Below are 27,952 nucleotides of genomic sequence, written 5' to 3'. Positions count from 1 at the left end.
GTCTTAGCCAGTCCCCGAGGCTCAAGCGATCTGTACGCGGCGCCGTGACACTGGCAGCTGCATGGGGCGGGCGCACCCAGCGTTTGAGAGGTGGGTGGATGATGGTGGCGGAGGGGACAGGAAATTTGGGGTGATTATAGAACAAAGGGGAGCGGGTGAAAGGCAGGTGCTCAGGACTTCTTGGGATGTGTGGCCCCTAGATGTCACCCCAAATAAGAAATGGGATACTAAACTCTGAAAACCGGGGTACAACCAAAAACTACCGAGGTTGCCTGAATTTGTGGACATATGGAGTTAATTTAAGTAAAAGAGAAACTGCCAGGGAGACTAGGGCCAAAGTACAGACATTGTCGGGGCCGGCTCCAGGCACCAGCCCAGCAAGCAGGTGCTTGGGGCAGCCATCGGAGAGGGGTGGCACGACCGCTGTCGCCGAATTGCTGCCGAAGACTGAAGTGGTGGCGGTACAGATCGCGAATGCGGCTTATTTTTTAATTTTTTTTTTGATGCTTGGGGCGGCAAAAACCCTGGAGCCGGTCCTGGACATTGTGGCTATTTTGTTGAATTATGTTTTATAAAACTTAATAGCTCATAAACAAGATTTCATCGTTTATTGTTTTAATGTCAGAGCAGGCTTAGATGAGCATCTGCAGCCCTGATACTCAAGGCATTTGCAGCCTTGCCCTAGTGTATTAGAAGAAGACAATGAGGCTATGTCAACACTAGCACTTTTGTTGATATAACTTATGTAACTCAGAGGTGTGAAAAAAACGCACTGAGTTACACAAACAGAAGTGCCAGTGTGGACAGCGCTATGTCAGTGTGACACGCTCTCCTGCTGACATAGCTACCATGGCTTGTTGGAGGTGGTTTAATTATGTCGATGGCCATGGGAGAGCTCTTTCCCATCGACCTAGAGTGGCTACACAAGCGATCTTACAGCAATGCAGCTGCATCTGTACAGCTGTGCCACTGTAAACTCTCTAGTGTAGATATGGCCCTAAACTGAGTAGGAAGTCTTGCAAGATTGTCATGAAAATGTAGCAGCTAGTGATAATATTTGGGGGTGGGAATTATATTTTGCAGACATTTTTTAAAATAAATTATTCTGGATGGGAAAGGGAGACTTTTGTCAGCTGGAAAACAAAAATGAACCCCAGGTGTCTGTTTTCATTTTCAAAATGGGAAGAAATGCAGTAGAGAAACAGCATAAGCACAGAAAATTAAACTAGATTTAAAAAATGGTTTCAGTTGTGATAATCTCAGGTGCTAATAATGCTAGTACTTACTACTTTGCTATTATTACCTCTTATTCATTATAGGTACTAGATAATACTTAGCCCTGCCTTGAGTGCAGGGGGATGGACTAGACTAGACGGCCTCTTGTGGTCCGTTCCAGTGCTAGGATTATATGATTATGGCCTAGTTATTTCTTAGTCCTGCCTCAGTGCAGGGGACTGGACTAAATGACTTATTGAGGTCCCTTCCAGTCCTGCACGTCGATGATTATGTTCTGAAAGACTAACCAAGAACTGTGCTAAGCACGGCACAGAGTACTAGATGATAATATCGCGTTTTAATACCTGGTTCAAAGAGCTCATATGCAACCATAAATTACAACGTGTTGGATTATAAAGATGAAGAACCTGAAGCACAGAGGTTTAAATGACCGAGCTAAGCTCACACAGGGATGGGAATGGGGAGGCGCTCGCGGACCTCGAGCTGTCGCTGGTGGTTAAAGCGTTGAGATTTGGATTTCAAACGAGTCCTTCCGCGGCGCTCTTGGGTGCGTCACTTTACGCACAGTCCCTTAGAGTGGGGCAGCCTGGTGTTATGGAGGGAGGAGGCGGGAGGGCTGAGCGCGCGCTCTAACACTGCCCCCTGAGTTCCGGGCCGGAAGCCGGAAAGCTAGCGGAGAGGGGCGTGTCTGAGCCGCGCAGGCCCGGAAACAGGGTGAGACTAACTCAGCAACATAGTCAGTGACCCCTGCAGAGCGGAATGGAACCTTCCTCCCTTCCCTTCACGCGCTGCTGACCCGGGCAGTGAGGGAGCGGCACGTGTTTTCAGTAGAGTCAGTCCAAGCGGCGGCGGCGGGGGGAGGGAGGATGAGGCGCAGCCGTTGTAGCTGTAGGTGGTGCTTTGAGGTGACCGTGTGCCCTTGGCAAAAGCGTGGGGGGAAGCTGCAGGAAAAAGGAAGAGCAGGGAGGGGGGTCGAGCTGCCAAACAGGCGCAAGAGGGACCCGCCACTGATTGTCTTCCTCTGGCACTAGCCCCTGCTGCTACTACCTCCCTGGTTTTGCTGTTGAATCACTGTAGTAGGTACGGTCAGCTGGTTCTTCGCCATTCCCTGCGTAAGGGGAATTCACAGCGCCTGAAAACAAAATATAAGTAGAGCCCTGCAGTGGATACAAAATTTGTATCTGCAGCTGATCCGTGAGGGGGAGGGATAGCTCAGTGGTTTGGCCTGCTAAACCCAGGGTTGTGAGTTCAATCCTTGAGGGGGCCATTTGGGGCAAAAATCTGTCTGGGGATTGGTCCTGCTTTGAGCAGGGGGTTGGACTAGATCACCTCCTAAGGTCCCTTCTAGCCCTAATATTTTATGATTCTGTGATCTGCAAACATCACTGGATATAAAGTGGATATCTGCAGATTTTAGGGTGACCAGATGTCCCGATTTTATAGGGACAGTCCTGATTTTTGGGTCTTTTGCTTATATAGGCTCCTATTACCCCCTACCCCGTCCCGATTTTTCACACTTGCTGTCTGGTCACCCTAGCAGATTTGTAGGGCTCTAAATATAAGGAGTGATCCTGCATTGGTGGGAGGAGGGGAAGGTATGCAGAGGGATGTACTACAGATGATCAGACCTAGGGCTTCCAGCTGCTGTGATGCATTCTGGATTATTTTATTGTTTATTTTAAAAGAATTGGGGAGGTTAGCAGACTAAAGATTTATATTAAAAGGCACACCCCTTTGTCAGTAGTGGATGTTCTGTATATATGTCAACTCTATAGATTTGTGAACGAATGTATGCTGAGATGTTTGTATCTTAATGATGCATTTTTCTATGGAAAAGGCTTTGCCATGGGATTCATAAATGTGTATTCATTTTGGGACTTGCATAACAACAAAAATCCACTAGAGGAGAAAGTAGCAAATGGATTTGGAATTGTTTTTTTAAACATAAATAGTTTTCTAAAATCTCAAGTTTGAAGTTACAGAATAAATGTTTCATCTGTAATATTAACAATTTACTGAAGTAAAAAATGAACTGCTTTGTATGAGGCATTTAGGTTTAATTTTTCTACTGGCAAAACTTCTGTTGTCTTCCAAGAGGCTATGATTTCACCTTTGAATTTTATATACACTGATGCAATTTAGATTATAATCTGACCCTATGTCCTCTTGTTGTAACAGCTGAGAAAAGGCAACCATAATAATTGAAGTATAAATATACCACAGCAGAGTATGCATCAATCTCTACTTGGGAAAATGTAAATAAGCACTTTATGTATATCTTGCTTAGTATTACTGAAGATTTAGAATAAATTATCTTCTTCTGGAGAAGATTGCTGACATACCAGTTTTGCAGATTATAGAACAGCTACTAACTGCTTTATTTATGTTTCTCTTATAGACTTGTGTACTTGCACTTTCTGAAGATGAATGAATTTAAATATAAATACCAATACATTCCTTCCACAAACCTACATTTACCTGAGGAGATCACAACATCCCGATTGTATGCCTCTGCGACAGAGGGCTTTGAAGCCCAAATTGCCAGCCTGGTGGAAATGTTTTTGGTTGAAGTGTACAGGTGCAAACTTTGTCAGTTCACAAGCAGTATCAAGAATAAAATCAGAACTCACATGACTAACATTCACAAACAAGGTAGAATTTGCCACATTTCTGAATGCCTTGAAATGGGCCCAGATCAAGATGAAAATGACTCATACAGCATAGGGGATGAAATCTGCCAAGAAAACAAAGAAAATGAAGAAAACCTTGCAAAGATGTCATTTCTGTATCAGATGCTTCATAACATGAGCCCTGAATGCTGTGATGTGAGCCTGGGGAATCATAGTGATAATCCTAGTGTCTCTCATTCTAGTAAGGTAAACACACTGTTTGAAGAAGAAGCAGGTCAGTTTCAGCTTGAGGAGCCCTGCTCTGTGGTGCCTAATCCCCTCTCATATTCCACAGACCCTAATGAATCTAAAAGAAGCAAAGATGAGGAGGAAGCCCAATCTGAACATCTCATGTCACTTGGCCTGTGTCGCATTTCCAGCATTAAAACGCAAACCTTAGAAGCAGAAGTGAAAACAACTAAAGTTGAAGTCAAACAAGAAAATAGTAAAAGTCAGAAGAAGGTCAGACCTGAACACAGTGGCTTAGCTCAGCCTTTGAAAGGTATTTGCACCTTAAAACCAAGTGCTGAAAGAATACAATACTGCAACATATGTGACCAAGAACTGAAGTCAAAGGGTGCTTATAAAATCCATGTTAGATGTCATGATGGGGACGAGGGCTTCAAATGTGTTTATTGCAATTGCTGCATGACTGAATGGAACTTAATGGAAAATCATTTGAAAACACACAAGCCAGTAAAAGAGAGCTACCAGTGTCTGATTTGCAAGAGAGTTTTTATGTCGCCAGGTGCATGGAAAATGCACAGGAACAACCATCATGGAAAACATAATCTCTTTCAATGCACAAAGTGTTCATCTCTTTATGAAACTGAGCAAGTGAGAAATCTGCACGTATCTTGTCATTATGGTGACTTGTTTAAATGTCTGCACTGTGATTTTATTGGTAAGTCTCAAACAATTATTTTTCTCGTACTTTCACCCTCATTGTAAACCTGTCTGTAAGCATAATGTATATTGGGAGTTACAAAGATGTACTTCTAGAGTTTCAGCATGTAATATGATACCATCTGTGATGAGCTATAACAATCTTAGTGTTACTGGGAAAATGGTTACAGGCAGGAGCAATACAAATCTGTGTGTTTAAGAAGCTTTTGCAAATGTACCTTTTTATGAAAATGTTACCATGCTCTACAGAATTGCAGCTCATTTTAAACTATAATCTGTGGATTCATTCTCTCTCTCTCGCTCGCTTTCTCGTTCATATATATAATATGAGAGAGAGAGAGAGAGTTTTTTTTTTAAGTTGGACTTTAACTTTTCCTAGGACTTGAAAGTCATGTCACATGTAATGGGAAAAGTAACTTTACGGGGATTTACTCTGTCTCTAGTTTAATAATAACACTCTGCTGTTTTTATCTTTAAACCACTACATTGCCACTGTAAACATTAACTAATACTTACCTGGCTGTGATGTAGCTATTATCTACATATTATGAATAGGGAAACTGACAAAGACCAAGTGACTTGCTTAGAATGACAGAATTCCTAGCTTCCAGTCTGGTTCTCAGTCCAATAGACAACATTGCCTTCTCTGACTTCAAATATTATATCAAATCATGGCATATAATGCAAAAATTCTTAGTGCCTGTGTCAGACTGTTTTCTGCCACTTAAGTTTCTTCCTTCCCACTTTTTTGTTGCAGTCTGTCTGAAAGTGCAAACTGAAGCTATCTGTGTGGGTGGTGTTTGGAGAAGGTGCTATGGTGTCTGTAGCTGTAGTCGGTAGTCGTAATAGCTTGTAAATGTAGTGAATTAGAATATTCGTTGAAGAATGAGGTGAGTATGGTGGCACATGGAAAACAGGTTACTGTGATAATGACCAGGTTGGACAACTTGCTTGGAATGAGATCTTATATAGAAAAGGATTTATTGCCCTCAGATTATATGTTGATCCATGTGAGACTGAGGCGCTAGTTTTGTCTGTTTTGGTCTTGTTTGAGATTGCACGTACCTGGAGCTGGACCTCGTCTACAGAATTCCTGCAAGAAATAAATATGACAGCTGAATCTTGTGACTTTCAGAATCAATTTCAAAACTCACTACTTCAACTTTCTCTCGGTAGTTTCTTCATACAAATGCACAACGCCTCCACTTATTCATAGGCAAGCAAGAAGTATATAAACTAATCAAACTGTTTCTTTTACAGGGTGGAAAGGAAGGTGGGGAGAGAAAGGGAGATTGTTATATTTATTTCTGTTTTAAAATAACTTGAAGTGCTCCAATTCTACAGTTATAGGAGTGACTATAAGTGCATATATAAACATACAACTTGCTCCATTCAGTGTAATGAACCATTAATTTCAAAGTCTAATTTTGTTTTTTTAATGGAGACTCTCGATCCAATTAGTGTTTTTGTTTGTTTGTTTTAGTTTTAGCCTAAGTGACTAGAAGTGGTTTGTTTTTATGTCTACACTATGCAACTTTTAGCGACACAGCCATGCCACTAAAAGGCATGCATTGTAGCCACTGTTTGTCGGCAGGAGAGAGCTCTCCCGCCAACAAAAAACTTCCATCCCCAACGAGCGGCGGTAGCTTTGTCAGCAGGAGAGCTCTCCTGCTGTTCATACCAGCGCTTTTCCTCGGCAAAACTTTTGTCATTCAGGGATGTGGGTTTTTTTTTTTTTCCATACCTCTGAATTCTGCTTTCAGATACACTTGTGTAACATCCATTGACTTTGAGAAGTGTGTCTGTGTTTTTTAAGGGCAGAATGTGTCCCTTAATGTTAAATTAAAATACGATGTAAATATTTTTTTGAAGTGGACCTACCTGTTAAAAGATGCCACCCGTGTCCATTATAACCTGTTTCATAAATATTTCAGGTATTCCCGTTTTTGCATTCCTCACAAAAATGCAAAGTGATCACAAAACTGAGCTCTTCTAAAAGGATATTGTATTTTGTTGAATTCTGAAGATGCTGAAGTGGAGAAACAGTATAAGAATAGCAAGTTGTCCCCCCCCCCATTATTTCTTAGTCATAATAGTCCATAGCAGATAATGGGACTCACTCTAATATTTAATCTTGGCAGAGATGCCAAGTCTACAGTTCTAATGAGTTTGTATAACTGAGATAATAAAGACCTGCTTTTTCTCTATGGCAATGGTTTTGGAAACTGTAGTAAGTTTTAATTGCTGTGAAGTTTATTATTAGTAAGCCCTGAACTTGCTTTGGTCTTAAATTGATTCCTTGAGTTGCCCAGGAAAGTGAAAACTGTCTGTAACAGCTAATAACTCTGTGTGCTGCATACTTGTTCTGACTTTTAACCTGAAGGACAATTACAATGGTGACAGGGAAATATTTGTACAAGAATAAATGTTTTCTCTCTTTCCTGTACTATTTTATCAGTTATGTTAAAATTTACATTAGCTTCATCCCGTACCCTTATCCTACAACAAAACTATAGACTTGTCGCACCTTTGGCATACATTTTACATTGATTAGTATTTGTACTTCATTTAGCACCCCTTTCTGTCCCCCTCCCCCAAAATAAGAAAGAAAAAGGTAGTTTTAAGCTGGCATTATCATTCTGGTTCTCAATATAAACCTGACGGAGGACAGAAAGGCCCAAAGAACAGGTAATGGCACTAGCTTTCCACCTATGGGTCAGTATTCAGAATCTGCCCTTGATCAGTTAGACCAAAAGTTACCACCATGTACTGTCTGTTCAGTGACTATGTATAATAATTCTTTGTGTGAAAGGAGTTAGTGCTCTCAGTCATGTTTCCTACTGAACAGGTGTTCACATTGGCATTTTTCATAGCAGTCTTGGAGAAGAGCCAAGAGCAGAGCAAGAATGGAAATGGAATTATTCTCTTTCACCCCTAAAGACGATCCCTTCAGATCAGAACTGGTGCTCTCCTAAACCTCTTGTGTTGTTTTGTTGTGTTCTTTTGTTCAGCACTTCATGTGCACGATAATTCACGTAAAAATAAAAAGATGCACCCGTGGAGGAGTTGATGGTTCATTTCAGATTGTGGCTTTGAAATCTTTTTGAGAACTAATTCTTTATCCCCTCTTACTTGACATGTTTGGGGCTTTTTGGTCCCTAGCTCACTATATTATATAAAATTAAAAAGCAGGAAAAATTGTGTGTTTTGATGTTTCAGTTCCATCTTGGAGTTCTGAGTAATACATAAGCCGCTCAACTTTGCCATTATGGCTTGTTGTTACCAGCAGAACCCCATGATGGAATTATAGCTACGTAATTCATAGTCCCCTGTCTGTTCTATTTATACAGCTAGTGTTCTTCCTGAATTACTATACATACATACTACCAAACCATATTCACCCAGTGTAATATCACTGAAGTTATTGAAATTACGCCAGTGATGAATTTGGCTCTCTCAAACAGATGTATAGCTGAAAACAAGGAAGATTGTTGAACATGGTCAAATGTATAGTTTTAGAAGAATTAGTGATATTTTCTGTATTTACTTCTATTTCTTCTGACGCTGATACATTTCAATGATCTACGGCTTTTTAACACACAGAGAGAGAGTGGAGTAAGGTCTACAAGCATCTTCGCACCCACAAATACAGTTCCAAACCACATCAATGCACCGAATGTGAAAGATGGTTCTTCCAAATGTAGGTAGCTCTTTAATTTGAATGCTTTACTAGTTGTTTGTCTCTTTTTCTAGTTTCTTGGTTATTAAACACAGCAAACTATTTCATAAATGTTTATGTATCCTGTTACTGGTGATGGTGAAGGAATGGTAGAGCCCTACATGTGAGTATTTAATATAAAAGGGTGAGGGAGTGGGAGTGTTTAAAGAAAAAAAACAGGGTTTTAAAAATAACGTGATGGAATTTGCTGTGTTCAGGAAACACCACATCCTGCTGCTGGTATCCGAGGGGGAGAGAGCTCTATAGTGGCTCCCTATGACAGTGACATGAGGTGGGGAAAAGGTAACTTGGGTTCTGAATACAAAGGCTCTTATGCTGTTATGGGAAAGAGGTCCCCTATGGCCACTCTGGACATTGGTGATGGGGGAGACCAGAATAGGTACCTTCAGTACTCCTCCTTTAGCCCCCCCTCCCCTTCCAGATACCATTAGGAAGGGCAGAAAAGAACAGGCACCACATGGTAGTGGGATTTTGGTGGCTAGGAGAGGAGAATGGCGGCATGAGACACCCAAACTACAACAACCATGAGAAACTGGCAGGATTTCCAAATCAAAATTTTAAGTTTTCAGCTAAAAGTTTGATTTTCTGGGTGTTGGGTTTGTTTTGTTTTGAGAAAGTCAACATTTTTCATAGAAAACAGATACTTTTCATGAAAAATTTAATTTAGTCAAAACCCAGTTTTCTGTCCAAAGAGCGTTTTGAATAATAATAATAATAATAATTAATAATAAAAAGTCATCTAGCCCTACCTGGTAGTGACACATTTACAGCCAGACAGCTTGTCGTGAGCAGTCAAGCTGCTTCCTACTACCAACAGGTAGCTGCAGGAAGCTTTCTTTCCATCATAAGTTTGAAGATGATACCAAACTGGGAGGGATTGCAACTGCTTTGGAGGATAGGATCAAAATTCAAAATGATCTGGACAAATTGGAGAAATGGTCTGAGGTAAACAGGATGAAGTTTAATAAAGACAAATGCAAAGTGCTCCACTTAGGAAGGAACAATCAGTTTCACACATACAGAATGGGAAGAGACCGTCTAGGAAGGAGTACGGCAGAAAGGGATCTAGGGGTTATAGTGGACCACAAGCTAAATATGAGTCAACAGTGTGATGCTGTTGCAAAAAAAGCAAACGTGATTCTGGGATCCATTAACAGGTGAGTTATGAGCAAGACACGAGAAGTCATTCTTCCGTTCTACTCTGCGCTGGTTAGGCCTCAGCTGGAGTATTGTGTCCAGTTCTGGGCACCGCATTTCAAGAAAGATGTGGAGAAATTGGAGAGGGTCCAGAGAAAAGCAACAAGAATGATTAAAGGTCTAGAGAACATGACCTATGAAGGAAGGCTGAAAGAATTGGGTTTGTTTAGTTTGGAAAAGAGAAGACTGAGAGGGGACATGATAGCAGTTTTCAGGTATCTAAATGGGTGTCATAAGGAGGTGGGAGAAAACTTGTTCATCTTAGCCTCTAAGGATAGAACAAGAAGCAATGGGCTTAAACTGCAGCAAGGGAGGTTTAGGTTGGACATTAGGAAAAAGTTCCTAACTGTCAGGGTGGTTAAACATTGGAATAAACTGCCTAGAGAGGTTGTGGAATCTCCATCTCTGGAGATATTTAAGAGTAGGTTAGATAAATGTCTATCCAGGATGGTCTAGACAGTATTTGGTCCTACCATGAGGGCAGGGGACTGGACTCGATGACCTCTCGAGGTCCCTTCCAGTCCTAGAGTCTATGAATCATCAGCAAGATGCAGGATTTTCTTCTTATCTAATAGACGGAAGGCTCCCTAAAGCCCCACAAATATATCATGGTCTTTAAATTTGATTGTATCACATGCTTTTTGTCATCCCTTTGAAAATCTGCTGAAATTTGAGCAAAAAAAAAAATCACAGTTCACATAAATTCAATAGAGACTTCTTAGATTTTTAGCAAGTTAAATTCCCCAAAGATTTCATCTGCACTGGGCACACTCCAGCCCAATGTTCAGCAGGACTTTCCTTGGAATTGCAGCCATGGGCTGCTGCAGACTGTGCTGTGTCCAGCTCTGGGCACCTGAACTGAGAGCAGGGGACCTCTCTCTCCTGTGACCTCCTGCTGAGCCCCAGTGAGGAGAAAGAAGTTGCCTGATACAAATGCAGAGTGGTCTTGTTGGGCGGGGTGAGTGTGGGGAAGTAGACTGGAACAAGAAGCTTGGGGAAAGGGGTGAAAACTGGGATTGAGATTTGGGATGGGCAAAAAGACTGATATTGGGTGGGCGAACAGACTGGGACTGGGAACCAGAGGGGCCAGAGGATGGAGGGGAGAGAACTGGGGGAACATATCTGACAAGGGGAAAACTTGTGGGGAGAACTGGGACTGGCTGAGCAGAAAGACTGGGACAAGAACTGAGTGGCGGGACAGAGATTGAAACTGGGAGCCCGTGGTGATGGGCCACATGGGCAGAGGAGGCAACCAGTGGCCAGGGTGAGGAGAGAGAGAGAGACAGATCAGATATGGGGCTGTGGGGGAAGCTGTGACTTGCTGGACAAGGCACCTGAGGGTGGAAGTGGGTTGGGTGAGGGGAGACTAGGACGGGGATTCTGGAGGGATGAGACTTGCAGGGATTCTGGCATTTTTCTAACTTCTTTCTCTTTTGAGCGCTTAACTTTGCAACCTTAATAATCTTTGAATGTAACATTTCTGTGTGATATATTAATGAGATTTGGGGGAAATGGCAAGATTAGTAACTTTTAAAGGAAACTGACAAAAATCCATCAACTTTAGCAATATGTGCTCAATGCCATTAGCAACCAGGCTATGAGAGGCATTCAGCACGTTGTTAATTAAAAGCTCACATATTTCTTCCTTAGGTCCTGGGACATTCAGACCCTCTAGGGTCGCCGGCTTCAGCTCCATCATGACACCTTGTTGGTGATGTCATATTGACCACCGCACCCCGCTGGAGCATGGAGCTGGTATATATTGTGGGTGGAGGGTCAGGTAAGTGCCTTTTTATTTTTAACGTTAACTTGAATAGTTTTTTAATATTTTATCCCCAAAGGGATAAAATATTTTAAAATCTTTGCAAAACTGTGTAATACTATTAAAAACTGGCATTTTTCTGCCCCGTCTACTATAGTAGTAGGCTGAGTAATCCAGCCTTTGTGATACTGACAATACAATGGTTGCTGGGGCATCACACTAGAGAATTGGCAATCCAGGTGAGGCTGGATGGCATTGGCTGAAATGGGGGAGAAAAAGACACACACTTTTTTCCCCCTAGGTAACAATGTGCTGAATGCCTCTCTTCTTCACAAAGCTGTTGGGGGGCATTTAGCACATATTGCTAAAGTTGATGGAATTTCACAGGTCACCTCCTAACACTGTTGTTTTGTCTTGGGTTGGTTATATTAATCATTAATATTCATGTAACCACTTATATCTTATTTTCTGTTTTTCTTCACTTCCTACACTTTCAAGATTTTTGTTGTTGCTAAAATAATCAGCTCATTCAAGTGTGATAAACCACAAACAAACTCTCAATGAATACGCTGTGAACAACGAAAATACAGTTATGAAACCAGGTGTCAAATAAAATAGTTCTCTATGAAGTTATACTTTACTTGCCACAAATGAAAGTATTCTTACTCAGATTTGTTTGCTTCTGTTTTTACACTGACATGCAAACATCAGCTTCCCCTTCCCTCCCAAAGGGCCATTGCCAGATCTTTTTAAGCATATGATATGACTACACTGCAAACAAAATAAGCTTATCTATGTTGGTGCTGGGATATTAGAGACAAGGTGGGTGAGGTAATATCGTTTATTGGACCAACTTCTGTTGGTGAAAGAGACAAGCTTTTGGGCTTTACTGAGCTGCTCTTTAGGTCTGGGAAAGATAATGTCACAGCTAAATACAAGGTGGAACATATTGTTAACAAACTTTCTGAGGAACCATTCAAGGTGAAGTGGCCCATTAACATCTCTTCAGTTATAGGACAAAAAACATGCTAAGCAATCTGTTCCACCTTGTATTTAGCTATGACAATCTGAGGGTATGTCTACACTGCAACATGAGCCCGTGCTTGAGCCTGGGCTCAAGCCTAACCCTCTTGCATCTACACTGAAAGTGTGCTAACCCAGGGCTCAGACCCAGGGTCCCAACCCTGTAGGGCTGGAGGGGCCGAGCTTGAGTCAAGCCAGCACCCAGGGGTCGAACCCTTTTACTTTGCAGTGAAGATGCAGCCTGTATACCTTTCCCAGACCTGAAGAAGAGTTCTGTGTAGCTTGAAAGCTTGTCTCTCACCAACAAAAGTTGGTCTAATAAAAGATATTGCCTCACCCACTTTGAGTCTCTAAGATTATTTTACTCCTTCCAACCTTGACAAAATATACTGCCTATTTAATCCTTCACATACTATTGTGCCTATACTTATTTTCAAAGACAATATCTTTTATTAATGCAAAAATGTGCCTATCACCTGGTTTGATCTTTGATGCCAGTTTTGCATGAGAGAGTTATTTCCACAGGCTTTACATGATGATTCAGATTTCAAATGGCGTAGTAACAGTTTAGTAGTTTTTGGCAGTAATACTCAAGAAGTATCCATATTTGAACAACAAGATAACATAATAAAAGTTTAAGGGTAAAATGACAGGGCTAAATTCATTTCTATTGTAATTTAATTAACCTCAGTAGAATTACATCAATAATAAATGTTGCCTGTCGTGCTTATCTGTATATATGATTTTATCATTAAAGGTTAAACTGAAGACGTATCTAATGCTGTATATTGAAGGAAAGCTGAACACATTTCCATAAAAATATTTATTTAAAAAATAAGAAATTATCATGAATTCACTGGGTTCCAAGATTGCAGCTGCAGTTTCAAACTGTACATAAAAGACTCATCCTAAAGAGTTTTCCCCTCCACCGTTGACTTTTTCCTGCTGTTTCGACTAGTTAAATTCAAGAAGACACTGTTTCTGAAAGAAGGGGTATACTTTGTATATTTTTATAACCTCTCCCGATTTAAAGTGGTAAGGTTTTTCTGACTGATTATCACAGAATTTTAAAAACAAAAAAAATCCACAAACACTTTTAAAGAAGAGATCACCACATGAGAGGTATTGAAGTCCCCTAGCTCAATAATGGCAAGTCAAAAGTAGTCATCTAACTGTGTATTATTGGTAATTGCATAGCAGAAAAAGAAAACTGGTTTAGATTTAAAAACAAAAGTTGACTTTTCAATAACTATAAAAAATAAGTACCAGAGAAGCAGAACCAGAAAGCAATGTCCTGGTTCCTAAAACATGCTATTCTATTTGGGCTTGTCTACTCTGGCAATTTACAGCACTGCAACTTTCTCGCTCAGGGTTTTTTTTTTTTGTTTTGTTTTAAGAGCGCTGGGAGAGCGCCTTAGCGTTGCCAGTGTGGACTAGCCCTAATACTCCACAAGTACTCATTGTGGGTTCCTAATTGTCTTCTGCAGCACTAACTGTTCCCAGATAGTAACAATTGTTGGACCTGGTTTATCCTTCTTAGGTCTTCACCTTAATAATGGTACTATACTAATATATTATGAAAGTACTACTTACAAGAATGCTAACCTCGCCTTGTAGAGTGTGAGTAAAAATTATATATAAACACACCTCTACCTCGATATAACGCTGTCCTCGGGAGCCAAAAAATCTTACCGGGTTATAGGTGAAACCGCGTTATATTGAATTTGCTTTGATCCACCGCAGACAGCCCCGCCCCCCCGGAGCACTGCTTTACTGCGTTATATCAGAATTCGTGTTATATCGGGTCGCGTTATATCAAGGTAGCGGTGTACCTGTAAGACATTTGCTTAACCATATTTTTTGCAATATTTAAAAAACATAAGCAGTTACTAGATTAATATAATTTCAAGGAAACTAGTTAAATATAACTTTGTCCTGTGTCTAAGTACTAAATGTTTGAATATCTTATCTAGTTGCTTGTGGGAGTCATATATGTGTGTGTGTGTGTGTATGTGTGTATATATAAAAACTTCATGTATCTAGCATGGAATTGTGATATGTTAACAAGTCACTTGCTCACCCATGAAACTAACACTATTTCTAAAATACAATTACATCTTCACCTACCTTTGAGAATGTTTTATCCCAAACTAATAAGATGTTTTCCACCACTGAAGATGATACAGTTTATTTACAGTTTGATTAACTTACACTTTTTTTGGTGGGGGAAGGGAATTCTTAAGTCTAATTCTGGCTTGGGTTTGCTAATTTGTTTATTTGTATTTCTTTACTGTCCACCCAGAGCTGAGCTGAAAGAGCATATGGCAAAACACAAAACTCCCAGACCCTTCCTATGTTCATTATGTGGCCAAGCGTTTAAATATAGACGTCAAATGAGCAGGCATCACAAACATGTCCATCAAAGACAGAAAGTGAAAGAGATGAAGAGAAGAAAGAGAACGGAGAATACTCTTGTGCGCTTGGATACAAAAAGAACAATTAGAACAAAAAAGAACTCAAATGAATTTGTGTGCAGCATCTGCAACAGGTAAGGCTTATGCTATAATTAGGTTCAAACTCTGTTTGTTTTATGCTTGCAAGTAGTCCTATAGACTTCCATTTTAGGATTATTATTCAAGTACTGTTATTCGCTAAGGGCAATATTTTCAGAGAGAGGGGCCCACAGTTAATCTGTAAAAATAGGCACTCTCTTGGTATAGCTGTGTATACAAATAGGTCTGTAGTTGGGCTACTCACGTGAATAGAACAAGGGGGGGCGGGACTGTTACCACATATGCGTGACAGGTTTTCTTATGGAATTTTTCTTTTACTTTTTTGTCAATACTGTTGTTATATACAGTAGATTTTCTAGTTGACACCTTTTAAAAATATTAACTGAATATGGGTGAGACTTACTGCATTTGTGTGTCTATCACTATGGACCTCACTTTCAGAAAGAGAGACCTGATGTTTGCAAAAATGTATGGTTACATGTGTTATAATAATCTAATAATGTTAGATTTAAATATTAGATTAAATGTTAAATATTGTCACATGCTGGGTGAAACCTTGTTATGAACTGAGTTTAAAGAAAAACTCCATGAGGTTGATGAATATGAACTCACGCTTCAATTAACATAAGACAAATACACCCCCCCACCTCCCCCCAACCTAAAACAAAAGAGTTATGTGAACCTGCCCATGGGTTTTAGACTGGGTGGGCAGAGGGGTTTTGCTGACTATTTTTTGGGGGGTAGTGGGTGCGGGGAGTGAGAAAGGAGAACAGAAACTGAGAGACAGAACAAACTGAGAGACAGAGGCAAAAGGCAAGCCAGCCAAGCAACAGTCTGTGAATATAGTATATGACCCTGGAAAAAGCTAGAGAGAGTTTTTGAGGACTGGTGTTGGCTAAAGAGGCTTGGGGCTGTAAGCTAAGAAATGATTTTTTTGTTACTGAATTCCTGAATACTGTATTTCAGTGGTTCTCAAACTTTTGTACTGGTGATCCCTTTCACATATCAAGGCTCTGAGTGTGACACCCCCCCCCCCCCATAAATTAAAACACATATATATTTAACACCATTACAAATGCTGGAAGCAAAGCGGGGTTTGGAGTGGAGGCTGAAAGCTTACGACCCCCCCATGTAATAACCTTGCTACCCCCTCAGGGGTCCCGACCCCCAGTTTGAGAACCCCTGCTTGTATTTTCTATGAGAACCTTTGTATATTCCAGAAGGGGGCAGCAAAGGGCTAGTATTGTTTTGTTCTCCCCTTACAAATGCTGTTTTTATTTAATGCTTTACTCGTTATATAAATTTTAATACAGAAAACACATAACAATCACAAAGCTCCAGTTTAAACATATGGAAATTCAGAGATAAGGATGTACCTCTGTGCTTTTTTCATTTATGCCTTTTGTATTTCAGTGGGTTCATAACAATGATTTTTTTTTTTTCTTCTTCCGCTAGTACAGTATGTCTGATACAAAACCAGGGCGACTTAGTGTGCGATCCGCTAGTGTGGTGTTCATTCAAACCCTGGCTTGCCATGCAGTAAGTCTCCATGTGGACAAGTCCTTAAATAGCTTATGGAAATCTACCAAATCATTAATTTGGAGTATAAATATTGTTCAATGATCACATTGGCAGTTGCTAATTGATATCTAATATGATACGTTTCTTAAGTGCCCTAGAGAGATTACTTTCCTATGCATGTCATGTAGAATTTGGAAAAAAGCCAGGTGCTAGATTTCAGTGAAACATCTGGCATTAACTGAGTACTAACAGATAATTTCTTTTTCTGTGACTGAAATAATGTTAGTTGAATTTAAATATTTCATTGGTTTTGTTTTAAATTGGTTTTTCCTGATTATCTTAAAAGAAGAGACGTGATCTGATTCTACTGAAAGGAACATATTTACATTTAACTCTATAAACCTACTTTTGCAGAACAGCCTGTGAATTTTTAGCACATCACCACCAGTAATTTTGATATTCATTTATATTTTTATTTTTAAAAAGTTCTTTTTAAGGAGAAATATGCATACTTGGAACTTCTGTAACCCATGTGGTAGAGAAGCTGGATTTCAAGTCACAGGATTGCATTTAAAGGTGCTCTGGAACCAGTCCTGATCTTGTTGAAACTAATGGGATCAGGCCAAATGTCAGGTCAGCTTTGACCAAAATATAATAATTTTTTTTTTTACACTAAAAAAGTCTTCATACAGCCTAAGATTAAATGAAATGGTTATTATTATTTTTTTAATTCTAGTGGAAACATTTTTTAAACTAATATTCTCCTATAATGTTAGCCACCCAGTTTTATTGCAGTATCATGCAAATATATATCATAAAAGTGAACCTGACGAGAAACTAACCAGCAGCACAAATTAATCTATCTAGTCCATTCCATTGATCAATCTGAGAGAAATTCAACAAGTAAGCATCATAAATCATGAAAAGTAAATTAGACGGTAAATTGCTTTGATAATTAAAACTGAACAAGTGTTGTTTTTAGCATAAATAAGGACATTTCCTACTTGCTAACTTATGTAAATATTGTACATACAATCCATGACTTTTTTTTTTTTTTTTAAAGGTGTCTGAAATACCCCTATGGTGTACTGCTTATTTTCCTCTTAAGGGTGAAAATGAGTTGTCCCTGCCGTAATTACATGTAATCTCAGTATTTTTCTCTCCTTATACTTACACTCATAAATCATCTCCTCTAGCATTATATTTAAAAAAAAAAAAAGACACAGATCACTATCTATGGATCTTTGGGTCATTCTATGCCACAAACACTGAGATGAGACCACAAGGTTATCGGAGTCTTCATGTGTCCCCTTAAATCATTTACAACTGTTAGAACCATGCATATAAACTATTTGTTTTAACTACAGTTCAAACCAAAAGAATCTTCTCTTCAAGTCACATGACTGAGTGATGGAACTGGGTTGCTCCACTAAATAATTGTGAAATAGGTATCTCTTAAATACATAAAGATAGTGCCTTGATTGTGATTGCAGTGAGCAGAAGCAGTGACAGAGAATTTTTTCCTATTCAGTGAATGAGAGTACTTATAACTTTGAATTACCGTATGTGCATGGCTGTTTGATTGCAAAAGGCTTTATGGAAATTAGACAGCATCTGTGTTTTTGAGCTGTGTATTTATTTTGTAGCTCTAAAAAAAAAAAAAAATCCTTCAAATTCTAGGTCTGTGAAAATCTACTATTTGGAGTAAGGCTTTACAGTTAAAAGGTCACGAATATTTAGAGGAAGGAAAAAAATTGGTGTAACAAATATTATTTAGAATGGCACAGCTTGCTTTTCATAGGTGGCTGACATGTTGAAATCCACTGTTTAAATCCAATTATTTCTTCTCAAGCTTTTGATTTTACTGAAATCATTCTTTTATTCAAGATTGCATATCTTCTGTGAACAGCAAGGTTTTTAACAATTTGCTTTTTTAACCGCTTTCACTTCCCCTATGGAAATGATGGGCTTATATCCTCTTAATGATGAAAGCTTTATTTCTGCAGTGCAAGGGAGTGTTAAATTACACACGTCTGAGAGTTCAGTCCATTTTTCCATCTTTTTGTTTTGAATTTTGATGCAGCCAAACATCCTTTGAAAAATTATAACTTAAGAGTTAACTAAACTGGAAATTTTTATTAATCTTCTGTTTGGTTTTTTTGCATGATTGACATCTCAGAGATAAGGTAAACTGCTGTATGTAGTAAATTTCAGAAATCAGTGAAAGAGTGAAAGTACTACAATATCAAACTTTTAAAATAGTAAATCTGCATTATGAAATATGTATGTTATAGCTTTATTTTTAATATATTGGGTGTAAGCAAAATAGTCAATGGGTACTAGTAATGTGTGACTTTAGTGCACATATTTTGGGGTTAGCATTTACCTTAACAGTTAATGTACAGGAATGTATCAGAATGAAAATGATTTTTCTATAATAGTGTTGATAAAGAAACTTGAAAATGTGAAGGGCCAAATTTTAAACTCGCTGAAATCAATTGAGAAGATTCTCATTGACTTCTGTGGGACCAGGATTTGACCCAAATCTTTTTTTGCTTATATTTTTTCTAATAAAACTTATAATGGAGGTATATTTTACTAATTAAAAATAAGTTGACTGCATTATAGACTTGATCCTGCACTTCTTGCTTACCCACAGTTCTCGCTAATGTTGCTGGGAGTTGGGGAGTTTTAGGTGCTGAAAACATATAGATAGGCAGTTTGTTGGCATGAAGGATTGATGGCTCTAGAAGAAGTACCAGACCCTAAATTCACATGAACAGCAATAGAATTTATGATATCTATATTACTGTTCAAACATTTACATCTATGTTTAATAGTAAAAAAACTCTCATTTCTTCTTTTTAAGAGATATAAACCCATATATCATTCAGAGGTGTACTTTTCAATGTAAATAATTGCAATGTACAAGAGTGAAAAAGTGGGTCAGGTAGCTGGGAAGGTAGTACTTACCATTGACACCAATGGTTTTTAGAAGCTCAGATTGGATCTCTACTTTTTGCTGCCCTACACGGTCAATTGAATGTCACATTATGTGCATAGGCTGCCAGTAAATTACCTGTGCATAGATTATACATATTTGGGCCGTTCTATGCATTAATATTTTAAAGGTAATACAATATTAAATTAAATATGTTTAACTACTGTGAGGACTGAAAGAAATCTGTTCTTTCATTCTCCCTCCCCTGATTATATTTATCTATACCCATTAAACTAACAGCTATAAAAGTCATTAAAGGGCTACAATAACACAATTGGATGCTGTAACTGAGAAATGTCATCCTTCTGGAACGTTTATCCAGGAAAAAAAGATGATTATTTTTTTCAGCTGTGACAAGGCTTATTTCCTCTGTGGCAGGAAGTGTTCTTCAAAACTGGCTCTACAGAGACACATGGGAATACATGCTGGCATCAAACCCTTTCATTGCCAGCACTGCGAGTACAAAACTAGGCTAAAGGCCTCATTGATACAGCATATGCGTATCCATACTGGTAAGCTCTGTGTGTGCATTATGTTCTCACTTACAATAAACTGTATTTTTTTTTTTTTTAAAAAGGGTTGATTGTTTTGCAGTATGAGAGTTTGGACCTCTCTCTTTGTTCCTCAGCAAATATTTACAGTGGTTCTAAGGAAAGAAGGTACTCTGGCTATGATAGCGAGTATACAGCACTTAGTTTTTGTCCCTGATTCAGGAAAGCACCCCAGTTAACCATGTATTTAAATTTTATCTATTTATTTATTTAGAAAGTATTATACGTTTACAAATCCTTGCCATGTAAATATTAAATACAATAATCATTACAACAGTGAGTTCTGTTTAGAGACATTCTACAGGGATACAGTTATCAGATCTGTCTATTTAACAGGATGTTACTATATTACAGAGAGTGCATCATTATGCTTATGACATGTCATGTCTAGTGATTTTTGCTGAGTGAAATTTCTGATTACGTATATTTAACAGACCAGGCATGTCTATAACATGTTAATATTCAAAAAAATTGGACAAGGTGAGGGTTTTTTTAAAATTATTTTGCTCTCTGCGTGTGTGTGTGTGTGTGTGTGTGTATACATTGTCTGAGTACTGAATAAATGATAATCAAATATCTAAGCCCTAGTCTACAATGGGGGAGGGGAGGGGATCGATCTAAGTTTGGATTGTTAGAAAGTTGGGGAGCCTCTCCCATGCAGATCCTGGCTGACCCCTAGTCTGCCCCGTCCATGTGTGTCCCTGCAGACCCCAGACCCCCTGTGGCCCTGCAGACCCCCCCCCCCATTCCCATTCAGCCCCTGGCTCAATGTTGTCACCCCACTACTCCTGTGCTCCCGTCTCAGTCTGTTCCCCCCCGACTAGCCCTTCTGATCGCCAGTCTGTGTGACCCACCCAAGCAGCCTCATGTGCCCTGCTCTCTCTTCCCCCCCCTATATCCCATGCCTCCTCACCTGGCCCTGCAGGCAGAGCACTGTGAGGAAGGCAGCTTCTGCCCCCTTCCTCTCCGGGGCTGGCTGCTTCAGCCCATGAACCAGCTGCCCTCTTTTCTGGCACCACATCAGCTCCTAGTGGGTGTAAGGTATAATTGCAGCGTGATCCCTCTTGCGGCTTCTCTTTGCCTTCCCATCAGAATCAATTATTTGGGGCGGGGGGATCTGCAGCAGACATTAATCCTGCACTTGTGCAGTGGCGTAGAAATCCCCCCCCCCCCCCAAGTATTAAGTGTCTAACGGTAAGGCCTGGTCTACACTAGAAAATGAAGTCAGCTTAACTACGTCGCTCAGGGATGTGAAAAATCCACGCCCCAAGCAACAGCAATTAAACTGACCTGATCCGCTAAGTCGACAGGTGTATTCTTCCATCAACTTAGTTACCATCTCTTGGGGAGGTGATTACCTGTGTCAGTGGGAGAACCCCTCCTGTCAGCGTAGGTAGTGTCTGTGCTGAAGTGCTGTAGCATTTCAAGTGTAGACTAGGCCTGAGTTTGATTTTGAAAATTTTGGCCTCTCTGAGATTCAGTTTCCCCCTGGGGATTAAAGATTCTATATACTGAGTCCAAAATGAGGATCATTATTTTTTTTATTATTGTTAAAAGACAATACAGAACAAAATCTACTTTATGATGAACTGATACCAAAAGTACATGTAAAGCACTGGAGATGGAAGTGTCCTGCATGTTTGCATTTATAATGGTTCCAATGGAGAATTAGACACACACTGGTTAAAAATCATATATTTGAGGGGAAATACTACCTTACCAGTGTTGATGTTGTTAATAAGTTAACTTTTTAAAAATGAAATAAGTTAATATATTTTTTAAGTTTTCACCATTAACTTGAATTGTCTGTTTTTTGCATTTGGGTTTGAACCATGAAAATAGACTTATCAGTTTAGTTTTTCTTTATAGTCTGTTTCACTTCCATGTTCTCCTGTATTAGATAAATGTTGTAAAATATGCAGGTAAACGTTTAGATTAAAGCATGTGTGCAGATGGGCGTGCATGCAAAATTTCTATGTGCACCAAAAGGAGGAAGCCCTTAATGTCCTCTGCTTTTTAAGCATTATTTTTTTGTGCTCGTGCTAAAAGGTGTCCATGCTACTTTTACAAAAAAATAATTAATATCCTGGCTTCACTGCTAATGCTGTTTCCTGTTGCTTTTTGAGAACTTCTGTTCTACCTCCTCTTCAATTTGCAAGAAACTGTTTTTAACTGGTGTTAACCTAGTGACTTAAAGTAGGCTGAGAGTTAGCATTCTGTATTTATGGGGCTGATGCAGGAAAAGCGGCAAGGATAAAAGTCTTTTTAGCAGAAAAGTAAACTGATCTTCAATTTGGAAATGGAGTTAGTCAGTTTACCTCAGTTCCACTTCATGTGATGATTTAAGGTTAAAGATGTCTATTACCAATAACTGATCTATCTAGAACTAGAATTGTCCTGTTGTGCAAGAACATACTTTTTATTTCAGATTTTATTTATTGCAACAGCTTTTACATAGATATTCAAGTCAAGTGTGTTAGATTACATGTTGTAACCATTCAGTACCTGAGGGAAGGACATTGGAAGTCCACGTGGGAACCAAGGCAGCTCTTGCCATGGATGCAGCCTGCAAGTATATGATCCACAACTTGTAACTGGCCACAGAGTCACGAAGGCCTCTCTTTAAGTCATTTGCAGGACATCTGATCACTCTACAACTGAAGCGATTTGAGTTTTGCCCGCAGATGCCGTAGAAGGTCAAAAACGGGGGGCTGAACTATTAGATCTGTCAAAACATAGGCATTGACTGTGTTTGAAGCTTGTTCTTGTTGATGCAGCTACATTGCCCTCACATACCCCATAAGTAACCTGCTTTGGCAGTGGAAACCTAAGCTGCTACTAGCAGGCCAAACCTTCCATGTCCTGGCTAGCATAAACTCTCAAGTGATCTTATTTCAGATGGGAATATGTAAAAGACAAGCCAATGGGTCTGAGGATATTTTTTTAATGTTCTGGTGATTCCTTTTGAATCCTTCATCCCTCCAGCCCCCATTCCTCATTTATGTGAACATGTCCCCTGCTTTCCATATTTTAGGTGAGAAGCCTTTCAAATGTGAAATCTGCTCTTATGCCTCAATTGATGCAAGCTCTCTGCGCAGACATTTCAGGACTCACACAAGTGAGAGGCCCTACAAATGTGAAATGTGCTCGTACAGTTGGTAAGTGTAAATAGTCCCCCTTGCTTGGCCAGATTTTTCACAGTACAACTATGCAGTTTTTAAATAAAATATTGTTTCCTACATACTCTGCCCATCAACAAAAAAGCCAGATATTTAAATTCACTGCCATAGACAACTGAGTCATTCGATACAAAGAGCTAATGAATAGTTTAGTTTTTCTAAGTGGATGTTTCTAACCCCTTTATCTCTGCTTCCGCTTAATTTCTACTGACATTGTACAGGCTACGAGGGAGGATATATGGAATCGGAAGACGATAAATCTAAAAATATCTGAGGGGAAATTGAGATGATATCTGTGTGTCATGGGGTACTGGGATTATGACAGAAGAACGTGTTTCTATACGTTCATTCAGTGAATGGGAGTCTCTTCCCACTGTTACGTCAGCTTCACTAGGTCTTTTCCTCATATTGATTTCTTCTGCCAGTTTGCTTGTAGTGCCACCCACACCGCCCCCCCAAAATTTGGAAAACTGTCATATTACGTAAGGCATGTCTCATTGTGAGGTTGTACACGTGTCTTTTGTTCATTTGACAGTGCTTGCACAGTACTGTACGTCGTATCAAGTATAGAAACAATAGGTAATTTTGGTAAAGCTCAAATACATTTTGAAGTATGTTACAGAGCATTTTGTAGTGTGTAAGGTTACAAAAGGATAACTTAAATATTTTACATTTTTATGTCTTTGAACATGGTACTATATGTTAAGTGAAATACCATTTGCCTCTTGATGTTTAAACTGCAAAGGTTTAAACTGAGAGAGGTTTTGTCTGCCGTACCCATTTGTTGGTTTGTTTGGTTGAAAGGACTATTATATAACCATCAATAGTAAATCATTTAGCATTGGATGGGATTAGGCTTGCAAAATTGAAGTGTTACTTCCAAGTTTCCTTTAGTACCAAAGTTCAAAATGGAAACGCATCCATCAAATAAGAGGTAAAATAACAAAAACACCGAATTCAGAGTAAACTCCCAACCCCCTGACCTACATTGTGAGCCTTGCAGTAACTGAACACAGGAATAAAAACAACAACAAAAATGTCTCTTCCTAATCTTCATGACAGCTACACTGAAATTAAGAACTCTAAACATTGTCCAGATTTGGTGATAAAAAAATGAATTAAATTCAAGAGTTGGCGCAGATAATTCACTGCCAAATTGAGACAGAAATAGGACACATTCATTAGCAGATGACTGCCTTCTTAGAAGTTATAAGAATGATGATTGTTCTACTGTATGAGTTAGAGAAGAGAGCAGGAAGGAGTCAGAAAATAAATATTCCTGTTACATAACAGACACCACAGAACTACAGAGCAGAACACTGCTAATCTGCAGTTCAGTAAACTACACACAATAATCTGCACAAAAATGTGTCAGATTCTCCTCCTGTCAAGTAAGATTTAACAGTAGGGCACTGGAGTGAATTCTCATATTATGAAAATCTTTTTACAAAATATGCTGCCATATTTTTCTAGTGTATATTGTGCTTTATTTTAAATGATTGACAAAATAAGTACAGTTTTGTGACATGTTGGCCTTGATTCTAATCGGATTTACGGATTTACAGAATTCACTAATTCCCTGCACTAGTGCAAAGTGCAAGGTTGGTTGGTTTGTAATAAGGCCCTAATACTGGCCTTACGTACATGCTTAACTTTAGACATGGGAGTAGTTCCATTGAAGTCAATGGAACATTCATATCTTCAAAGTTGAGCATGCATGTACATGTGTGCAGGATCAGAGCTTAAATATAATGCACGAATAAGGATGATAGTTCAAAAATTGTGGCTGAGTTGTGGACAAGCCATGGAAAAATCACGTAAAAGTAATAGTGGACCGTGTTATTTGTGCTAATAAGGTCCATTATTATTTTTCCATGATTTTCCGCTGTCGGTAGCCTGGGGCTGAGAGTAGGGGCTCCTGCTGTCAAAATTGTGGTGGAAGCCTAATATTGCAGGATCCACGATTTCCATAATATTGCAAATTAAGTAGGGCCTTATGCACGAGTAACTAAATTCAGCAAGTGTGCTGTATCATGCTCTGAATGTGCTATTTACTTAAAGAACATTTCACACATGTATTTGTTATAGAATTTCAGTATACCAAATTACTTGCTTATCAGTGTAAGGAGCTGAATAATGTTTTGTATAGTTTGTATATATTCCAAGTGGCCATTTGTATGAATTTGTGAATATACAAATTCATACAAACTGTTTCAATATTTTCTTCAAATAGTTTTTTTTAAATGCTCCACTATGTTTTTACTTTAGAATACAACCCCCACTACTTCAACGTATACCATCTTATACTGTCCTGTTAGTTGCCTTTTTTTTCCCCTTCAGATATGTAAATTGCATCAATATAGAATTCATTAGGCTGTTGATCTCAGTGGGCCATATTCAAAGAGGAAGGGTAAAGTGATGAGTAAGTAAACAGGTACATGTGTAAGCAAATCTAAGGATATGTCAACACTGGGGTGCGATTTACAGTTTGTGTAGCTTTAATCAAGCGAGCACACTGAAAATAGCAATGAGGGCACAACAGTGCAGGCTTCAGCGCAGGCTAACAATGCAAGTACATACCCAGGGGATCAGGTGTGTTTGTACAGTCTGCTGTGATGCCTGTGCTGCTGTGTCACTCCTGCAGTTTTTTGCAAGATAGGTAGATTAAAGCTAATGCAATTACATCTACACAAGCTTCAAATCACAGCTCCAGCTGCAGTGTAGACATATACCCTAAAATGGTATAAATGAAATAACAAAGGAGCTAAAAATGTGCAGATTACACCAATTTAGATACACGTCTGAGTTCTACCCAATATTCTAATTTTAATTTGAGACTAAAATAAAGTTTTGGGTTGGGTTACCTATAGCTAGTCACAAAAAAGTTTCATGATTTGAGCTGCCACATATGAAGACTGTTTATGTGCCTTGGATTCAGCAGAGACCCTAGTATCACCTTAGTCAAGTTAATAGGAAATGATGGGATGAAATCTGCAATGACACCTGTCCAGCTAATAGGAAGAGTCCACTGAGTAGTGGATTTTAAAATGTGTCACACAAACTTCTTTCTCTACCATCACAGATTTGTTTCTCCAACTTCTATATTTGGAAATTCAAGACCTGAAATGTTTCTGAACTGGACCGTTTTATATAAGCTGAAGAATAAGGCCCATTCAGATCAACAGCCTAATGGATTCTATACTGGTGCAATTTACATATCAGAAATAAAGCACCTAACAGGACAGTATAAGATGTTATAAGTTAAAGTAGGGGGGTTGTATTCTACAGTAAAACATATTGGAGCATTAAAGGTTTTCTTAAAATATTTGTTTAATCGTTTGTATGAATTTGTATATACACAAATTCATACAAGTGGCTATTTGGAATGTATATAAACTATATAGAACATTATTCAGCTTCTTAATACTGATGAGTGAGTAAGGTCAAAGGGAACAGGATGAGATCCATAGTAAATATTCAACAGAGCTCACATTTTAGTGTAGAATACTAACAGTATTTGGCTCATGGCTTAAATTCTTATTTTGGAGGCCTGCTCTTTTGTCATAATCCATAAATAATGAGAATGTGATTAAAAGTACAAAGTCAAAACACAAATATTTTTCAATAAATTCATACTCTGGTTTTCAGCCTCTTACCCTCTGTCTTGTCTGTCTTAGAATATAAACTCTCCAGGCAGAAACTGATTCTTGTTGTGTGTTTGTACAGTGCCTAGCACAATGGGACCCTGATCTTAGTTGGGACCTCTAGCCACTACTGTAATACTCCTTCTAGTAGTAGTAGTTACAGTTTTTTCCCAGTAAGCTCTAATAAGTTTCCATTACATTACAGCATCCAGAAGAAGAGCCTGGACCTCCATGTGCGACGACATCACACTGGTGAGGCGTTTGGCTGTAGTTTTTGCTGCTATTCTTCCCCTGACAAGCAACTCCTCCGGAAGCATGTAAAGAAATATCATCTCATTTCAGAAACCTCATTAATCAGCACCCAGCCCACCCCTAGCCTCAAACCATTTCCAGTGGAGCATTAGGTTCTTCATGCTTAAATGTGTACTAGAGCAGCTAATCAAGCAGTAGGTCAGCCAGAAGAGAAGGAGAAATTGATCCAGTGATGACATTAGAAGGACTGGCAAATGTGACTGAACCTGAGGCTCAAAGAGTGATCCTTGTAGGAGGCTTCATCTACACTGTAGTATCTGCTATAACTCTGGTTTTCCTGAGAGGAGCATGGCATGCTATGAGTAATGAGGTTTGTTTTACGTGAGGACTAAGTATCTTGATCCTGTTTTCTGACTACCTCATGCTGACTTGTCCTTCATTAGAAGTTAGGGAGTTTGACAGTTAAAGGGGGAATTTATTGAAATGCCAGTTTGGGTGCATTGAATTCTGCAAATCGGTTCTTGGATTGTCATCTTGCTCACTGTAAATATAGGTACATATTTTTAAATAAGTAAATGATTGAAAGTGAAATCTGCTGGTGCACTGGCTCTCAGAATTAGTTATATTAGAAAATATATCACTGCTCCCTAGCTACTCTATAATAGATTATTATATGCAAAGTGTGTCTCATCAGAAACTAATCAATGGTAAAATAAAAATATAGACAACATATCCAATAAACTTAATTTTAAAAACTCA

The 27,952-nt window shown here is 39.1% G+C and overlaps 1 protein-coding gene across 1 annotated transcript; it reads left to right on the top strand.

Annotated features, from left to right (window-relative positions):
- Positions 1-11: 11 nt before the first annotated feature.
- Positions 12-27,952, top strand: LOC112118942 (zinc finger protein 879-like). Its single transcript, XM_024217449.1, has 7 exons — positions 12-90; positions 3,635-4,809; positions 8,415-8,511; positions 14,835-15,080; positions 19,946-20,079; positions 23,153-23,276; positions 27,147-27,952. The coding sequence occupies exons 1-7, from the start codon at positions 62-64 to the stop codon at positions 27,343-27,345; spliced, it is 2,004 nt and encodes a 667-aa protein (XP_024073217.1). The 5' UTR covers positions 12-61; the 3' UTR covers positions 27,346-27,952.

This window comes from Terrapene carolina, unplaced genomic scaffold, assembly GCF_002925995.2.
Source record: "Terrapene carolina triunguis isolate 2854851 unplaced genomic scaffold, T_m_triunguis-2.0 Scaffold57, whole genome shotgun sequence".
Classification (NCBI taxonomy): domain Eukaryota; kingdom Metazoa; phylum Chordata; order Testudines; family Emydidae; genus Terrapene; species Terrapene triunguis.
The sequence above is the reverse complement of the archived record's forward strand: the minus strand, read 5'-3'. Positions and strand labels throughout refer to the sequence as shown.

What these genes read in the sequence shown, in the direction of transcription:
- LOC112118942 (XM_024217449.1), top strand. Translation starts at nt 62, where the DNA reads ATGGGGCGGGCGCACCCAGCGTTTGAGAG. An exon ending in GCGCACCCAGCGTTTGAGAG is followed by an intron (nt 91 to 3,634) that starts GTGGGTGGATGA and finishes TTTCTCTTATAG; the next exon opens with ACTTGTGTACTTGCACTTTC. An exon ending in GAAATGTGCTCGTACAGTTG is followed by an intron (nt 23,277 to 27,146) that starts GTAAGTGTAAAT and finishes ATTACATTACAG; the next exon opens with CATCCAGAAGAAGAGCCTGG.